The 20,094-nt window shown below is 42.8% G+C and overlaps 1 protein-coding gene across 1 annotated transcript in view; it reads right to left on the bottom strand.

The window, feature by feature from the left end:
* The window catches only part of LOC112260581 (PH domain leucine-rich repeat-containing protein phosphatase 1), an 86,566-nt gene extending 68,043 nt beyond the window's left edge, over positions 1-18,523 (bottom strand). The window contains exon 1 of the mRNA XM_024435809.2: positions 16,588-18,523. Within this exon, the coding sequence (XP_024291577.1) occupies positions 16,588-18,202 (1,615 nt within the window). The 5' untranslated portion in view covers positions 18,203-18,523. The remainder of the gene's footprint in view (positions 1-16,587) is intronic.
* Between the last annotated feature and the right edge of the window lie 1,571 nt (positions 18,524-20,094).

The raw sequence follows: 20,094 nt of genomic DNA, 5'->3' as shown, positions 1-20,094 counted from the left end.
AGAAGCACAAGCATTTCGCTACACTCACATTAACATCTGCTAACCATGTGTATGTGACAAATAAAATGTGATTTGATTTGATTTATAATATCTTATGTTTCACCGAGACGTGGTTAAACGAAGACACGGATGATATAGAGCTGGCTGGCTTCTCCGTGCATCGGCAGGACAGAGCAGCTACGTCTTGTAAGACGAGGGGCGGGGGGGTGTCTGTTTGTCAATAACTGCTGGTGTGCAATGTGTAAAATTAATGAAGTCTCAAGGTATTGCTCGCCTGAGGTAGAATACCTCATGATTAACTGTAGACCACACTATCAACCAAGAGTTCTAATCTATATTATTTGTAGCCAACTATTTACCACAACAAACCGATGCTGGCACTAAGACCACACTCAACGATCTATATAAGGCCATAAGTTAACAGGAAAATGCTCACCCAGAAGCGGCACTCCTAGTGGCTGGGGACTTTAATGCAGGCCAACTTAAATCCGTTTCACCTCATTTCTACCAGCATGTCACACGTGCAACCAGAGGAGAGAGAGGGGAAAAAAGGACAAAAAAAAACCCCTAAGCCACCTTTACTCCACACACAGAGACACATACAAAGCCATTTGGCAAATCTGACCATAATTCTATCCTCCTGATTCCGGCTTACAAGCAAAAAAATAAAGCAGTGACTCGCTCAATACGGAAGTGGTAAGATGACACGGATGCTATGCTACAGGGCTATTTTGCTAGCACAGGCTGGAATATGTTCCGGGATTCATCCAATGGCATTGAGGAGTATACCACCTGTCACCGGCCTCATCAATAAGTGCATCGACAACATCGTCCCCACAGTGACCGTACGTACATACCCCAACCAGAAGCCATGGATTAAAGGCAACAGCCGTACCGAGCTAAAGGCTAGAGCTACCGATTTCAATGAGCGGGACACAGATCCAGACGATTATAAGAAATCTCGCTATGCCCTCAGACGAACCATCAAACAGGCAAAGCGTCAATATAGGATTAAGATTGAATCCTACTATACCAGCTCTGACGCTCCTCAAATGTGGCAGGGCTTGAAAACTATTACGGACTACAAAGGGAAACCCAGCCTCGAGCTGTCCAGTGATGCGAGTCTACCAGACAAGCTAAATACCTTTTTATGCTTGCTTCGAGGCAAGCAACACTGAAGCATGCATGAGAGTACCAGCTGTTCCGGACGACTGATAACGCTCTCCATAGCCAATGTGAGGAAGACCTTTAAACAGGTCAACTTTCACAAAGCTGCGGGGCCAGATGGATTACCAGGACGTGTACTCAAAGCATGCGCGGACCAACATGTGTCAAACAAACCACCATAGTCCGTGCACCCAAGAAAGCAAAGGTAACCTGCCCAAATGATTACTGCCCGTAGCGCTCACGTTGGTAGCCATGAAGTGCTTTGAAAGGCTGGTCATGGCTCACAACACCATCATGCCGGAGACCCTAGACCCACTCAAATTCGCATATTGCCCCAACAGGTCCACAGATGACCCAATATGAATTCACACTGCCCATTCCCACATGGACAAAAGGAACACCTTCATGAGAATGCTGTTTATTGACTACAGCTCAGCATTCAACACCATAGTACCCACAAAGCTCATGACTAAGCTAAGGACCCTGGGACTAAACACCTCCCTCTGCAACTAGATCCTGGATTTCCTGACGGGTCGCCCCCAGGTGGTAAGGGTAGGCAACAACACATCTGTTCCTCAACACAATACGCTGATCCGCAACACTGGGACCCCTCAGGGGTGTGTGCTTAGTCCCCTCCTGTATTCCCTCTTCACCCACGACTGCGTAGCCAAGCACGACGCCATCATTAAGTTTGCAGACGACACAATGTTGGTAGTCCTGATCACCGACAATGAGACAGCCTATAGGGAGGTCATCGACCTGGCAGTGTGGTGCCAGGACAACAACCTCTTCCTCAATGTGAGCAAGACAAAGGAGCTGATCGTGGACTATAGAAACATTTTTTTCTTTTTTTGTGTGTGTATACAGTACCGGTCAAAAGTTTGGATACACAGTATATAATCATTCAAGGGTTTTCTTTATATTTACTATTTTTTACATTGTAGAATAACATTGAAGACATCAAAACTATGAAATAACAGGAAGTAACCAAACAAGTGTTAAACAAATCAAAAATACATTTGAGATTCTTCAAAGTAGCCACCCTTTGCCTTGATGACAGTGTCGTGTCTTTGTTATGGATTAAGTGATATATGACATGCTTTATCATCAAATCAATTCTCTGTAATTAATATTACCTGATTAAATTAAACATGTAAATGTTATTAACTAGGAAGTCGGACACCACGTTAGAATGTTTATAGAGCGGTTGTCTTCCGAATAAACTCTAAAAGTCCTGTAAATCTTTCATATCAAGAGCAGTCAATTATCAATCGTCACCTTATTCAGTCTCATCTGAACAACGTAACATTCTTGGTTATCTTCACTAGAGGTCGACCGATTTATGATTTTTCAACACCGATACCGATTATTGGAGGACCAAATAAAGCCAATACCGATTAATCGGACAATTTTTTAAACATTTATTTATTTATAAGTAATAATGACAATTACAACAACACTGAATGAACACGTTTATTTTAACTTAATATAATACATCAATCAATAAAATCAATTTAGCCTCAAATAAATAATGAAAAATGTTCAATTTGGTTTAAATAATGCAAAAACAAAGTGTTGGAGAAGAAAGTAAAAGTGCAATATGTGCCATGTAAGAAAGCTAACGTTTAAGTTCCTTGCTCAGAACATGAGAACATATGTAAGCTGGTGGTTCCTTTTAACATGAGTCTTCAATATTCCCAGGTAAGAAGTTTTAGGTTGTAGTTGTTATTATAGGACTATTTCTCTCTATACCATTTGTATTTCATATACCTTTGACTATTGGATGTTCTTATAGGCACTTTAGTACTGCCAGTGTAACAGTATAGCTTCCATCCCTCTCCTCGCCCCTACCTGGGCTCGAACCAGGAACACATCGACAACAGCCACCCTCGAAGCATCGTTACCCATCACTCCACAAAAGCCGCGGCCCTTGCTGAGCAAGGGGAACAACTACTTCAAGGTCTCAGAGCGGGTGACGTCACCGATTGAAACGCTATTAGCGTGCACCCACTAACTAGCTAGCCATTTCACATCGGTTACACCAGCCTAATCTCAGGAGTTAATAGGCTTGTAGTCATAAACAGCTCAATGCTTAAAGCACAGGAAAGAGCTGCTGGCAAACGTACGAAAGTGCTGTTTGAATGAATGCTTACGAGCCTGCTGCTGCCTACCACCGCTCAGTCAGAATGCTCTATCAAATATCAAATCATACACTTAATTATAACATAATAACACACAGAAATATGAGCCCGAGTTCATTAATATGGTGAAATCCGGAAACTATCATTTCGAAAACAAAATGTTTATTCATTCAATGAAATACGGAACCGTTCCGTATTTTATCTAACAGGTGGCATCTATAAGTCTAAATATTCCTGTTACATTGCACAACCTTCAATGTTATGTCATAATTACGTACAATTCTGGCAAATTAGTTCGCAACGAGCCAGGTGGCCCAAACTGTTGCATATTTTTTATTTTACCTTTATTTTACTAGGCAAGTCAGTTAAGAACAAATTCTTATTTTCAATGACGGCCTAGGAACATGGGGTTAACTGGCTGTTCAGGGGCAGAAGGACAGATTTGTACCTTGTCAGCTCGGGGAACCTTTCGGTTACTAGGCCAACGCTCTAACCACTAGGCTACCCTGCCGCTACTAGGCTACCATGCTCTTCGTGCAATGTACGCAAGAGAAGTGACACAATTTCCCTAGTTTAATATTGCCTGCTAACCTGGATTTCTTTTAACTAAAAATGCAGGTTTAAAAAAAATATACTTCTGTGTATTGGTTTTAAGAAAGGCATTGATGTTTACGGTTAGGTACATTCGTGCAACGATTGTGCTTTTTTTCACAAATGCGCTTTTGTTAAATCATACAACACTCCTTCCGTGGCCTCCAACTGCTCTTAAACGCTAGTAAAACCAAATGCATGCTTTTCAACCGTTTGCTGCCTGCACCCGCACGCCTGACCAGCATCACCACCCTGGATGGTTCCGACCTTGAATATGTGGACATCTATAAGTACCTAGGTGTCTGGCTAGACTGTAAACTCTCCTTCCAGACTCATATCAAACATCTCCAATCGAAAATCAAATCAAGAGTCGGCTTTCTATTCGGCAACAAAGCCTCCTTCACTCACGCCGCCAAACTTACCCTAGTAAAACTGACTATCCTACCGATCCTCGACTTTGGCGATGTCATCTACAAAATTGCTTCCAACACTCTACTCAGCAAACTGGATGCAGTTTATCACAGTGCCATCCGTTTTGTCACTAAAGCACCTTATACCACCCACCACTGCGACTTGTATGCTCTAGTCGGCTGGCCCTCGCTACATATTCGTCGCCAGACCCACTGGCTCCAGGTCATCTACAAGTCCATGCTAGGTAAAGCTCCACCTTATCTCAGTTCACTGGTCACGATGGCAACACCCATCCGTAGCACGCGCTCCAGCAGGTGTATCTCACTGATCATCCCTAAAGCCAACACCTCATTTGGCCGCCTTTCGTTCCAGTTCTCTGCTGCCTGTGACTGGAACGAATTGCAAAAATCGCTGAAGTTGGAGACTTTTATCTCCCTCACCAACTTCAAACATCTGCTATCTGAGCAGTTAACCGATCGCTGCAGCTGTACATAGTCTATCGGTAAATAGCCCACCCATTTTTACCTACCTCATCCCCATACTGTTTTTATTTATTTACTTTTCTGCTCTTTTGCACACCAATATCTCTACCTGTACATGACCATCTGATCATTTATCACTCCAGTGTTATTAATCTGCAAAATTGTAATTATTTGCCTACCTCCTCATGCCTTTTGCACACAATGTATATAGACTCCCCTTTTTTTTCTACTGTGTTATTGACTTGTTAATTGTTTACTCCATGTGTAACTCTGTGTTGTCTGTTCACACTGCTATGCTTTATCTTGGCCAGGTCGCAGTTGCAAATGAGAACTTGTTCTCAACTAGCCTACTTGGTTAAATAAAGGTGAAATAAAAAATGTAATAAAAAAATCCCCAGTTTGGCGAAGTTGACTGTCTTTGTTAGGAAGAAATAGTCTTCACGCAGTTCGCAATGAGCCAGGTGGCCCAAAAGGCTGCATATAACGTTTCCCTGACTCTGTGAAAGACAAGTGAAATAGAAATTCATGTTAGCAGGCAATATTAACTAAATATGCAGGTTTAAAAATATATACTTGTGTATTTATTTTAAGAAAGGAGTTTATGTTTAGGTACACATTGGTTTTGACTTCTAGCTGCCATATATTTTCCCACTGTGCTGTAATGTTCCACAAAAGTTCTGAACCTTACTATTCTCTTAGTTTCTACTGATTGTAAATTAAAGATTCATTTTTTTGCTAAAAGTATTATTACATTATTGCTAAATTTGACTGACTTTTCAGATCACCCAGCAGTGCTATTTGCAGAGTTAGCTCCAATGTTGCAATTTTTCAGCCATTCCTGAACCTGTGACTAAAAACAAGCTACATATTGGCAGTATAACAAAACAAGTGATCCAATGATTCTGTGTCTTCACAGCAAAATCTGCAGAGCTGGGATGGTTGTACCCCCCATATATATTACCTTCTATTAGTTGAATGAATTGTGTATAGTTTAAGTTGAATCCGGTGTACCGTTTTGTGTATCAGTTCTTAAACCATGTGTCATGGAGTCGGTACATCGAAAATCTCCCAAATATTTTTCCCCTGTCATTTGTTGGGTCCTTAAATTAAACTGGTATACTTTTTATTTTACACAATTTTATTTAGTTAATTTTGGTCTTCAATGCAGGGCCAACAAGTCCCTTACCGTTTCCCATCCCCATTTGCCTCCATTTTGCAGTAATGCTGCAATCAGTTGGTTGTAATTTTGGATAGAGCAGACATTTCAATATATTTTTGTTAAATGCATGTGTGACAACTCCACCAGTCCTAATTATGATATAATTTACAAAGATTTTACTTTTTCCCCCTAATATTTGTTCTGTCTTTTCTGGTGGATTAAACTAAAATTGCAAGCAGCTTTCTATGGCTTTTTTATTTTTGTGCGTTATTTTGGAGATGATTTCATTTTGAAATAACCGAAAGTGAGAGGTTGTAATCTGAATGAAGTGGAAAAAGGCCTTTCTTGAACGCGGGGTGAGCAATTCTTACTAATCTGCTAGAGAACCTTTTCTATTTACTTATAGTTTTTGTATGACTGAAGCCTTTAGTGAGACGTCCAATGCTTTAATATTTAATCACTTCGGACCGCCGAAATCATATTCAAAATATAAATAAGCCGGTTTCATTTTGTCTGGCTTGCCATTCCAAATAAAGTGGAATATTTTATGCTCATACAATTGAAAAAGTCATTAGGTGTTGGCAGGGCCATAAGTAAATAGGTCAACTGGGATAGGACTAAAGTATTCATCAAGGTGTTGTCCTTTCCATGGTAGCAAAATCTTATCTAATTTGGCTAACTTTCTATAAACATGTATTATAGTGAGAATTTATATCCACTTCACCGTCCACTTCCACTTCACCGTCTGACCATTTTATTGGTAAACTACACGGTAATGTAAACATTTTATTTTTTAGAGATCCAATTTGTAATATGGAATTATAATTTAGCATAATTTGGTTATAATCCAGAGAGGTTTGAAAACACTGTGCAGAGATCCAAATTGTGCATTTAAAGAACATGAACCGTAAGCGTACAATGAAACCTTTGTTTTTAAGTTCTGGATTTCTAGCCCCTTCATATTATTGGTGATTCTAATTTTAACAGCTAACATTTCATTGGCCATAATAAATAGATAGTGGACAACCATGTTTTACTCCTCTTGACAATTTAAAACTTTTGAGAATTAGACATTATTTACCGTTTTACACCTAGGGTTACAAAACATAACTTAAACCCACTGTATAAGAGATTCTCCTAAATTAAAATAGTCCAAACATTTATATATAAATTCCAGTTGTACTTTATCAAAGGCATTTCCAAAAATCAGCTATGAATACCAGGCCTGGTTTCCCAGATTTCAAATCAAAATGCTTACTTACAAGCCCTTAACCAACAATGCAGTTTAAGAAATAGAGTTAAGAAAATATTTACTAAATGAACTAAAGTAAATTGTTTTAATAAAATCAAAAAGTAACACAAAATTACATAACAATAACGAGGCAATATACAGGTTGCACTATCAGCAATATTAAAGCTGATCTACCCTTTTTTTTTAAGTAGATGCGTGCACACACACCACACACAGTCACTCACTTCACAGGGGGGCATTCCTGTGAAGTTTCAGAAGGTTGCAGGAAAATACGAATCACTGATGCATTTTATTCATGTCTTATGATTAACTTTGGCACATTAATGCATTTTCTAATAAGTTCAATACATTTAGTTGATTTCTTTGAATATTGTTGAATTCAATTGTAATGTCTGGATTCCGTGATTCTGTCCATGTTCTCTGCAAGGCAGATTTTATAGGGCCCTACCACACGCCTTTCTCATAGGGTAGCTGAGAGGAGAGGGGAGTATACTTATAATCAAGCAGCAACATCACAGTCCTTGGCCACAAGACTAGACCGATGTGATTTTGAGATACGAGATTCATTATGGGGCTCAGAGAGAAAGAAAGTGAAATAGGGATAGAGGGGGGTGGGGTGAGAGAAGCTTGAGCTGACATTACCCTAAATATCAAACTCCCTGTTTAAGAGACATTGAGTGAGAAAGAACAAGGCACAACCCATCTCAGACCCCCCCCCCTATGGTGGAATGGCAACAAACGGAGTTGATCAGGGCCACGGATGAGGGTGGCAGAGAGAGAGAGGGGGAAGATGGACAGTTGGGGGTGGAGGGAGAATAAGAATGCTGGTCTTGTTAGGGAGAGAAAGATATGGAGAGATAAATGCTATCTGTCAGATGGTCTGAGGGAGGAGGAGATGTGAGAAACGATAGCGAGAGGAGAACGATGAGGACAGATTGAGGGAAGAAATTGAGAGAGCTAGAGATGGAGGGAGGGGGAGCGAGGGAGGTCGGCCGAGAGAGGGATCTACTGTGAAAACAGAAATACTCCTATGGCTCTGCAGGCTGACACCACTATCCTAAAAGCATCTCACCACACACACCCTCCCTACCCCCACACACCTCTTACGTAATAGTGAGTTTCTTCCATGAGGAGACAACACATTCTTTAAGTTCCCCCTTACCCTTTTCCTCATCTCCTTGGGTGCACACACACACACACACACTACACATTCAAGCCATGGAACGTGCAATAACCGATTAGAAAATGACATGACTCACCAATGGACTGTTTACGAGCACACCATTAGCTGCCAGCCAGGAGAGATGAGGGTAGACAACCACCATTAGGGGACTTGTTTTCACTATTGGTTGGCATTAATTTTGAAGCAACTTTCAATCTCCTTGACTACTAGAGAAACCTTGAGAACCTTGAATCTGATCAAGGTAAATCCCATTTAGGCATGACACTATCAAAATAATTACATTCAGTTGACCTCAGATTGCGCCTAGAGACAATACACTGGAATTATAATTTTAATTGAGTTAAATTCCCTAACTACTACTGCATTCATCAAATATGGAGAGCTTCTAAAATTGTTGCCAAGAAGACCAGTGAGCTCATTTCATGACAGACTGACCAGGTGAATCCAGGTGAAACCTATGATCCCTTATTCATGTCACCTGTTTGAGTGTGAAGAACTGTAATGCTGGTGGGTTTTTCACGCTCAACATTTTCCCATATTTATCAAGAATGGTCCACTACCCAAAGGACATGCAGCTAACTTGGCAACTGTGGGAAGTATTGGCGTCAACATGGGCCAGCATCTCTGTGGAACACTTTCGACACGTTGTAGAGTCCCTGCACCAACGAATTGAGGCTGTTCTGAAGACAAAAGGGGGTGCAACTCAATATTAGGAAGGTGTTCCTAATGCTATGTACACTCAGAGTACATACAGAAAAGTGCCAGAAAGTGTTCTTCTGCCATAATGTCAAATATTTGGAGAAGATTGATGTGCAAATGTGGGACCAATCTGGGGTGTGGAGTGAGAGACAAGAGGCTAAGTCAACTATGTGCTTAATGGCTGTCATCAGGACTGCTTCAGAGAACTTCCAGCTTCATAATCCTTTAAACCCCTAGCTAGCTGCAGATTTCTGAGTCACTACATCACCACCATAATCCTGCTCACTATCCAGCTATGTGACAATGGGGCAACCAGACGTGACATTATATATTGTATTTTATTTAGATGTGTGTGGACTGTGGACAAACTAATCAAACTAACTATTGTAAGGTAAACGTTAGACATAAAATGGCCACGTATAGGCAAACAGCATTTCCTATTTATCTCCTGAAAGCATCCACTCTCCTTTCTCACTGTGCTTTGTGTGTACAGGACCGCTTGGATTAAGATGCTAGATATCTCCGTTGTCATAAATTCCGCATGAGCAATGTATTCCCATGCTGCACCTGTCCGTCACGCCAAAGTACACCTCATGACACATGGTGCCTCAAACACGTGTCACGCAGTAACATTGCAAAACCTTACCAAACTCTTTACCTGAAGGAAGGGACAAACTCAACTCTGTCCTCTCTTACCTGACTGTCTAGCTCACCTGTTGGAACCTACTCTCTGACGTGGAGACAGCACAGCCGTAGCCTAAAAGTGTGATAAGCATGACAAGCAATGTATTGTGTGACACAGTAGGTCTTTTGAATAGGTCTACCCAACAACATAATAACAGTGAACCTGTTCACTCATGACTGCGTGACCATGCACACCTCCAACTCGATCATCAAGTTTGCAGACGACACGACAGTGGTGGGCTTGATTCCCAACAACGACGAGACAGGCTGTATCAACGCCTGGTACGGCAACTGCACTGCCCTCAACCGCAAGGCTCTCCAGAAGGTAGTGCGATGTGCACAATGCATCACCGGGGGCAACTACCTGCCACCTACCACCTACACCACCGGATGTCACAGGAAGGCCAAAAAGATCAGCAAGGACATCAACCGCCCGAGCCACGGCTTGTTCACCCCGCTATCATCCAGAAGGCGAGGTCAGTACAGGTGGATCAAAGCTGGGACCAAGAGACTGAAAAACAGCTTCTATCTCAAGGCCAATCAGACTGTTAAACAACCATCACTAACATTGAGGCTGCTGCCAACATACAGACTCAAATCGCTGGCCACTTAAATAAATGGATTTAATAAATGTATCACTAGTCACTTTAAATAATGCCACTTTAATAATGTTTACATATCCTACATTACTCATCTCATATGTATATACTGTACTCTATACCATCTACTGCATCTTACCTATGCCGCACGCCATCGCTCATCCATATATTTATATGTACATATTCTTATTCCATCCCCTTACATTGTGTGTGTGTATAAGGTAATAATTGTGAATTTGTTAGATTACTTGTTAGATATTACTGCACCGTCGGACTAGAAGCACAAGCATTTCGCTACACTCGCATTAACATCTGCTAACCATGTGTTTGTGACCAAAAACATTTGATTTGATCCTCAATTAAAATATCAGAGCAATGCTCACTGTCAACTAAGCTCATATTTGGACTCATTGAGCTAAAACACTGCAGTTTGTGGAAGTAATAAGTTTGACAGACTGAAAGAAATCTTAGAAAATCAAGACTGGGCCTCTGGGTGTTAATGAAGTCCTAACTGGTCCTAAATGTGGGATGTTTGCTAAACGAAGCTAGTTAGTAGGCTAATGACAGCAAATACTTCAGGATTGGTATAAAGCACTCTGGCTCTCACACACACACACACACACACACACACACACCCCTCTGAGTATGTTAGTGGGGAAACAGTGGCATCTGCCTGGCAAGGGAGAGCTTCATTAGGATATTCTCCTGGGAAGACTCTGATCTTATTTCAGCGTATCCACAGAGGGACACTGAAATCCCGGAGCTAGGAGCTGATCCTAGTTCAGTGTTGGTCCCATATTTCATCAGCTGAAATAAGAAATCCCAGAATTGTTCCAATCACACAAAACGCTTATTTCTCACAAATTTTGTGTAAAAATTTGTTTACATCCCCGTTAGTGAGCATTTCTCCTTCGCCAAGATAATCCATCCACCTGACAGGTGTGGCATATCGAGAAACTGATTAAACAGCATGATCATTGCACAGGTGCACTTTGTGCTGGGGACAATAGAAGGCCAATCTAAAATGTGCAGTTTTGTCACACAACACAATGCCACAGATGTCTCAAGTTGAGGGAGTGTGCAATTGGCATGTTGACTGCAGGAATGTCCACCAGAGCTGCCGCCAGAGAATTAAAATGAATTTGTAACGGTCAGATGGCAGACAGTATGTATGGCGTCGTGTGGGCGAGCGGTTTGCTGATGTCAACGTTGTGAACAGTTTTCCATGGTGGAGGTGGGGTTATGGTATGGGCAGGCATAAGCTATGGACAATGAACACAATTGCATTTTATTGATGGCAATTTGAATGCACAGAAATACCGTGATGAGATCCTGAGGCCCATTGTTTCAGCATGATAATGCATGGCCCCATATCCCAAGGATCTCTACACAATTCCCGGAAGCTGAAAATGTCCCAGTTGTTTCATGGCCTGCATACTCAGACATGTCACCCATTGAGCATGTTAGGGATGCTTTGGATAGACATGTACGACAGCGTGGGACCTTGTCACGATATCTCTATGCATTCAAATTGCCATCGATAAAATGCAATTGTGTTCAGGCAACAAACAACACCCTAATCAACTCTATGCGAAGGAGATGTGTCATGCTGCATAAGGCAAATGGTGGTCACACCAGATACTGACTGCTTTTCTGATCCAAGCCCAAGGTATCCAATGTATCTGTGACAAATAGATGCATATCTGTATTCCCTGTCATGTGAAATCCATAGATTAGGGTAGGGCGATATGGCCAAAATATAATATCACTATTTATTTATATGATCGTGTGGCGTATTTGCCATTTAATACTTGCTTTATGAGTAGTGTGTGAACCTAGGGTGGCCACACATACATTCTAAGTGATTTCAATGGGTCTTTCTCCATTCAGATAGTTTTTTTTACAACTGAAGTTGACTTCAACCCCAAATCATTTTCAGCATTTTCATCAATATCTGCATTTCCTGGACTTATTTGAGATCATTTCCACGTAGGGCTGCACAATATGGGCAAGCAATCTAGGCCTCATTTGATTTGACATGCGATTTAGAGCATACACTTGGGTGAACTGTTGGAATTATGGAAATAGAATGATTATTCTAATTCTATAGTTGGAATATAATAGTGGGCACTTTTTAAATACAGTGTTGTTTGACATGACAGCAAATGACAATGCCAGGGAGGAGTTATTGTGACAGGGTAGGAACCAAAGTGTTTCCTAGGGGAACCTATAATCTTTGGCTACATTGAATGTTCTCTTAGCCCCTTCCTTTAGCTGACGTAGTCATGCTTCGCATATTCCTCTTTCATTTTGAAGATCCTGTTACACAAACATGCTGATTTGGGTCTACACCATCACTGGTATTATCAGGCTGTATAGCCAATTACGTTTGCTCTGCTCTGACTCACTACATTTATTAGCCAGCTAACTAGCATTAGCAGCGAACAATATTTAGGTTCAACATACTAAGAAATGTCAAACTAGTTGTTTACAGATGTAAGAAACACAAACAAAGTAATTATAGAACGCTAGTGGATTTTTATTAAGAAGCAAAGCGAACAGCATTTTTGTCATAGAAATTTTTGCATGTGCTGCATTGACCATGTAGACTAGACAAGTGTCTCGTGGTCGAGGAACAACAAATGCGCTCCTTGAGTGACAGGGCGAGTGGCTAGGTCTGTGTGGAAAGCGGTATTGAGAGAGATGACTCAAGTAGCGAAGAAACTATAAAAATGTACGTTACACATGGCGTATCACATTTAACAAACATTCAAAGACTGTTAATGAAAGTAAAGTAAAAACCCAAATCAGTCTGCGCTTCAATACCGGTATATTGTAAAATGGGGTATACCGCTCAGCCATAGATTAGGGCCTAATTTATTTATTTCAATTGACTGATTTCCTTATATGAACTGTAACGCAGTAAAATATTTGTAATTGTTTCTTGTTGTGTTTATATTTTTGTTCAGTGTAGTATCTTCGTAGCGCAGATCCATTTTTCTACCCCTCGGCTATCTCGCTGTATTTGCTAGGCTTTCAGGCCTATTCCTCCAACAGATATATTTCACAACAGGTGTTGTAGAATGTACAAACATGAGACTGTTGTGCTATATGGCCTATAGAGCCATTAATTCAGAACTACAGAGATTAGATTGTGAGGCCTCTTACAGGAAGTCCAGTAGACTCCCCTCACACACCACACCCCCCTCTTATCTTCACCATCTGAGAGGAAAGGTCACTCAGTCAGTCAGTTCAATATGTGACAGGAGCAGTATGGTGACGTAGTATCCCCCTCCAACCTCTCCCCCTCCCTCCTCCCCTTTCACTTCCTCCCCAGTAGACGTGCCTGACATTCTAGAGGAGCCAGTGTACATTCCTCACATGCCTCCACCATATCAGAGAGGGGGCGTGGTGGGAGTGCCTCACACAAGGGCATATGGGCGGTTCGGTTTTAACTTCCTTGTTGAATGCTGTTGCTGCTGTGTGACAGACAGGGACCTGCGTGTTGGGCAGTGAACCAAGGGGGTGAGAAGAGTGTCAGACAGGGCCTGAGGAGGCCCGAGGAGGGCTCAGGTGACCAGAGTTAAGCCGGCTCATGTGGGACAGGGAGAGTACATGGAAAGGAGACCGGGAGAGGACAGGGAGGGAGGTTTTAGGTGTCTGGCCCGGCCCCTGGAGGTGGAGGATCAAAGCTACCGTACTGTAATGGCTGTCACTGCTGGTTGGTTGACTGGCTGGCTTGACTGCACATGTATGCCACACTGGTAGACTGCAGGTCGATTGTTAACCATAAATATCACACACACACACACACTATGACACAAACCACACACTCACTCAGCCTATCATATAAAACCATCTAAATGAACTAGTATCCACTCAAGCCACTGTGGCCCTTTGAAACAGACAAAATAATTATGGGCCTGGCACATGTGACCGTGAATGGGACAGCAACAACCACGTGCCATTTTCAGTTTCACATCGCCATCTGCAACAATAGGCTCTCTCAGTTAGGGCAGGACAGGCGTTTGGGGAGAGTGTGTTTCGGCCTCTGCTCATGTGCAGTACCAGGTTCCTAAATGAAAAAGCTCACCTTCACATTACCAAGACCTTCATGACCCTGGAGAACATTGTAGAAACTTCTCTCTCCCCCCAGCTAAAGCAGAAGCGGTGGTGGTGGGGTATCAGTGGTGGAAGAGTGAATGGAAAGAGCTTCCTGCTCTCTGATGGAACTGAGGCTGAGGCACACAAACCCAGCTTGGAAGGCAGTTAGTGTGACAGTCCAGAAGACAGGGTGCCTGGAGGACAGGGCCTGTGCAGCATCTAAATGACCACAAATCACTGAATTCTTCCACATAGCTGGGGTTTTATGCTCCCCCTCCTCCCATCCCTTTCTCAACCCATCCATCCCCCTATCCCTCAGTCTTCCCCTCCCTCCATCCACCCACCCACGCATTCAAGCCTTTCATTACGATGATAATGGGCCAAAAGCCGGAACAGGGCCCATGTCTGGGTGCCATAAGTTCAGCGCTGGCTTTGTGGCCATGTCATGCGTGTCCATGGGAGCGGAGCGTGCTGCCATGGTTCAACAAAGACGGAAGGAGAGGAGGGAAAAAAACAAAACTAAAAATCCTACTGCCTTGAGCAGGGCAACTTTGACCAAAGCGTAACTCTCAAACAACCTTATGCCAGGATACACACAGTCAGGCCTGGTCTGCAAGCCTGGACACCATAGGGGACAGGTGTTCAAAATGTGTGTGAGCTATACACACTATGATGATATTGGATAGGCAGTTATTGTGTGGTATAAATATTCAGTTCCCACTTACCTTGCCAATACTTGTGCCCAAGAGCCTTATCTCTGCCCATCTATACCCTCCTGCATTAAGTATGGACTGTTATACTCACTCACCTTGCCTGTCAAAGTTCACAGCTAATGACAACAGGAAGGAGTGGGCCTGTAATTCCACCTGCATGGCATTATATCAGAGGAAATTTAAATGTTTCTACCAATGGTGTATATACACACTGGATGTATGATATGTAATGGGCAACACTTTGATGCCACTGGTCAGCCATATTGGCATTCCCCAGAAAAAGCAGTCCTCCACAGGAATGAATGGAATTTCAATTCAATATGTCAAGGAATTTATGTTTAGCTCACAATATGATTTAAAAGTATGTATTAAGGTGTCTAACAGAATAAATGTGGCAAAAATTAATGTAGACATGAATAAATGCATTTCTTTAGCTTCCAAAAGATGTTTTACAATGGTGGGGGAGGCATGGAAGTGTTTGGTTAATGATCTATCCCTTAGGCAAGGGTTGTCATGTTGTACTGTTATTACAATGATATGGCATATATACCATGTAGGCTAATGCCATTCCCCCAATGCAAATAGAGTTGGTAGGCTTGGGAATGGCATGTAGGGTGGTCTACACCAATACAAATAGAGTTGGTAGGCTTGGGAATGGCATGTAGGGTGGTCTACACCAATACAAATAGAGTTGGTAGGCTTAGGAATGGCATGTAGGGTGGTCTACACCATTACAAATAGAGTTGGTAGGCTTGGGAATGGCATGTAGGGTGGTCTACACCAATACAAATAGAGTTGGTAGGCTTAGGAATGGCATGTAGGGTGGTCTACACCAATACAAATAGAGTTGGTAGGCTTAGGGAATGGCATGTAGGGTGGTCTACACCAATACAAATAGAGTTGGTAGGCTTGGGAATGGCATGTAGGGTGGTCTACACCAATACAAATAGAGTTGGTAGGCTTAGGAATGGCATGTAGGGTGGTCTACACCAATACAAATAGAGTTGGTAGGCTTAGGAATGGCATGTAGGGTGGTCTACACCAATACAAATAGAGTTGGTAGGCTTAGGAATGGCATGTAGGGTGGTCTACACCATTACAAATAGAGTTGGTAGGCTTATGAATGGCATGTAGGGTGGTCTACACCATTACAAAAGTGGAGGAGAAACAGTTCACCTCAAATGCATTTCCATTCAACCACCAAATGGCGCAAAACGTACATATGCATGATATAGCAAATCGCCCACAATGATAAACAAGATACATTGTTTATCATTCTTAACAACTTCAAGAGTAGCTTGGGCCCATTCATCTATCTGACAGTATGTCAACATCAGGTCTGTTGTAATAACATTCAAACATATTGCACACCTCAACAGTATTGTAACAAGAGGCTTTTTACCTGCGTAAAACCGTAACAGGGAGCCAATCTCGGTGTTCATCCCTTCCTCCTGCACGCGCCACGGATCCTTAAATCCCAGTTTAAAGAGAAAGTCATTCTGGATCTGGAGAGGCCTCTCGTCTTGCCCGAGCCTCCTGACAGCGTCACCGTGGAGCTGAACGTAAAGTGTGGGACTCGTGTCACCTGCTGCTTCTCTATCCTCATCAGCCTCTGCCGAACCTGTTTTCAAAGCACGCTGGCGATTGTCAGGGTCTTGGATGTCGGGCCTAGGACCTGTCGAACAGGCCCGGGACAATGAGCTACCGCTACTACTGGGTGGCAGCCTGCTTAGACCGAGTCTGTTACCTGCTCCCGTATCCTCTGTCAAGTCGTTTAAATGCCCACCGTTGCTAAACGTGTAGTTGGCAGAGACTGTGTTGCCATTCGGGAGAATAGGGTCAATGCTTGTGGTAGGACAGTCGAGCTCCAGTTCGTCTGAGGAGCTGCCATAGGTGTCGTGGCCCTCCGTGGCGCTGTCAAAACTAGGGCTCAGGATGGATGCGTCTGTGCCCAGGATCATGTCGTCGCTGAGGGAGTCCCGGTGCTCACTGAGCCGAGCCCCCGAGATGCTGAGGTCATCGAATGCGCTGCTGCTCTCCACGTCCGAACCAGAATTGAGCCCGTAGTTGTCCACTCCGTTCAGCCGCTGTTCTGGATCATCCTCGTTTGGAGTATCCAGGTTAGAATTCGAATTTTGATCCGACAACGAGTGAGTTATATTATCTTTAGAATCTGAGTCCGGGTCCGGACTCAAAAGTTTTTCATCCTGTTGCTTTTGCAACTCATCGGCGTTCTCCATAAGCAGTAATCTCAACCGGTCACTTGCCTTGTCTGATAGGCCGCCCCTGAATTCTGGGGATCCCGAATGGTTGCACTTAATATTAACGTTACCGTCTTCAATAAGTTTGCACTGACTGTCATATAGATACTTCACGTTACAGTTTCCGTTTTGATCCGTCTTTAGGTTGTCTTTACAAAATATACGCAATACAGAGCTCGACTTACTGAGTTTGCTCATACGGAGCGCCATGTCGCCAGCGGTGGTATCGATCGTGCACAGCACCGGCCTAGGATATGACGGCGAGGTGAGTTTGTCGTGGACATGTATGGATCCCCTGTGAAGATCCACTCGCACCCACTCTCTATCTGAAGGCTGCAGTTGCATGTTCTGCCGATGCCTCAGCAACGTCTTCCTATCCAGACTCCGAGTATGCAGAGACGCAGAGGAGAGGGTCGAGTTCATCTTGGCGCCGCAGGCGGCAGTGACAGCCGATGTGGTTGCAGCGGAGAGGTTCCTCTTCAGCCTCCTCCGTCTCAACAGGAGCGAGTTGGAGTTACTGGATAAACTCCGGCCATTCGTAGATGTGCTTCCATTACTTTTATTCGAAGCACTAGAACCCACTGCAGCCTGAGAGGGATTGTTCCCATTTCTAATATCTAAACGAGAGGCCGTCAAATGTACACCACCATCATCCACTGGCGTCCACTGGGCGACAGACAGTCCGCTAGGCTTCTTAAACTTAGTTGCAGTTCTATCTGCCAAGCCTTCGTCAACGACAGCCCGCGCACTTTCCATTTTACCAAATGAAAAGTACACTAGATATCTGTGCGTACGTGGCTTAACATCAGCCTTCTACATTAAAAAAGCGCGACAATAGGAACACAATACAACAAATGTCCGCCGGTTGGGTGGTGTACTTATCCCACTATTCATTCCCTTCTTTGCCTCCGCGCTCCAGTTGGAATCTCCCCTGCGTTCCCGAAAACATTTCAGAGGAAATCCGCTAAAAACAGGTCGGACTCGAAGTGAGAGATCGGTACAAGGGCGGAGACGTGACTGTGTCTCATTTAGACCAAAATACTATGGCAAAATATGAAATTAATGTCGGCCGACCTCTTACGCAAATACTGTAGGATACATATTCATGAGGTGACAAGATGTGAGGACAACCTTGTATTGCCTTGTGGGAAATGTATTTCAATTGAAGGACATCTACAATCTTTCATGTTGAAATACTAAAGTAAAAACTACATTTCCCAAATAAAGGGCATACCCACAGCAGACAGAAGGGGGCAAGGTTCAGAATGATGTAAATAGATATGTAACACAGAAATACAACTCCCTGTTATTTGGTAGAGAGCCTTATCAGTTCTATGCACATAGATACATTTCTATATGGAACGACCTTTACGCACCGCCCACGTTTACGCTCTGCCCCTTCTGAGGAATATCCCTCTCGTTGCCTTGTTTTGATAAGTGGGATTCAACCTTCTGACTACGCAGGCAAATTACTGTACCTGTGAAATATGCTTGATGCGACTGACAGGTTTAAAACCATTCTAAATCAAAATGGGAGACAGAACATGTTTTTCCCCCACAGCATTAATATTAAATAGCCCACTTATTTGTCAACTGTTTTAATAAGCCAATGTATTGTATGATATGTGCGTGCTTGCATTAAATAGCATAGGGAAATAAAGTTCGAGTCTACTCGACCAGTAACGACAAGGGTGAAATAACTTGAGTGGAGCACCATCTCATCAGGACGCCATTTCACAAGGCCACGCTGACTGGCCGACTTTCTGTCCTCAGTGATATTCTATTGTCCTCTTCCACCACCTAGTGGTGTTCCAACTCTAATTAGTGACAACCCTGGTCATGGGGACAGACGGGGTGTGCAGGTTTTTACTCCATCCCAGTACTAGAACTCTCATTATATTGATGTCATTGAATTTCTCATTTAGCACACTGTACAGTCGACAGTGTAATGGTAATCCATAACTCATCCCCACTGTAAGTAGGCTACAGTGTTAAAACTAGGCTAATAAAAAAAATCAAACAGTTGCACTTACTTGATTCCAGCATTTGGCTCCTATAAAGAGCATAGGCCGTTGAAAAATGTCTTTCATCCTTCTCTGATTGGGGCAAGTTCTTATCCATCACACCAGTGCTGCCCGCTGTCATTTCTGCTTGTATGTCTCAGGTCCAACTGTTTAAATCCTGGAATTGGGTACAAATGGAGTTTGACTGGATCACTGAAATAATTGACTCCAGTGAAGAATGATTGCTGGGAAAATCCTTTTAATAAGATTTCTTGGACATAAACAAATCAGTCTACCCGTTACATGCATTGTCTACCTGTGCAAAGTGAAGATCTGACATAGGGTAGGCCATTGGAGAATCCTGTACATAGGTTCTACTATACATTACTACTTTGATTATTCTGTATAATGAAAAGTGCTTTACAAATGTAATAAATTGTCAAAATTGACTTTTTAGTTGGATGAAAATATTTTGACGTGCTTGGAACAGTTATTGGATCTATGAAACCTCAAAACACCAACAAGTGGTACATCCAGACTATTTGGGATGAGAGAGTGAGCTTCCCTGAAATCATAAAGCAAAAGGAATAACCCATAGAATTACATGGTGATTCATTGGAGCTCTGTGGGATAACCTCTTTATGA

Source organism: Oncorhynchus tshawytscha, linkage group LG10 (genome assembly GCF_018296145.1).
Source record: "Oncorhynchus tshawytscha isolate Ot180627B linkage group LG10, Otsh_v2.0, whole genome shotgun sequence".
Taxonomy (NCBI): Eukaryota; Metazoa; Chordata; class Actinopteri; order Salmoniformes; family Salmonidae; genus Oncorhynchus; species Oncorhynchus tshawytscha.
Note: the sequence above shows the minus strand (reverse complement) of the source record. Positions and strands in the feature narration are given on the sequence as shown.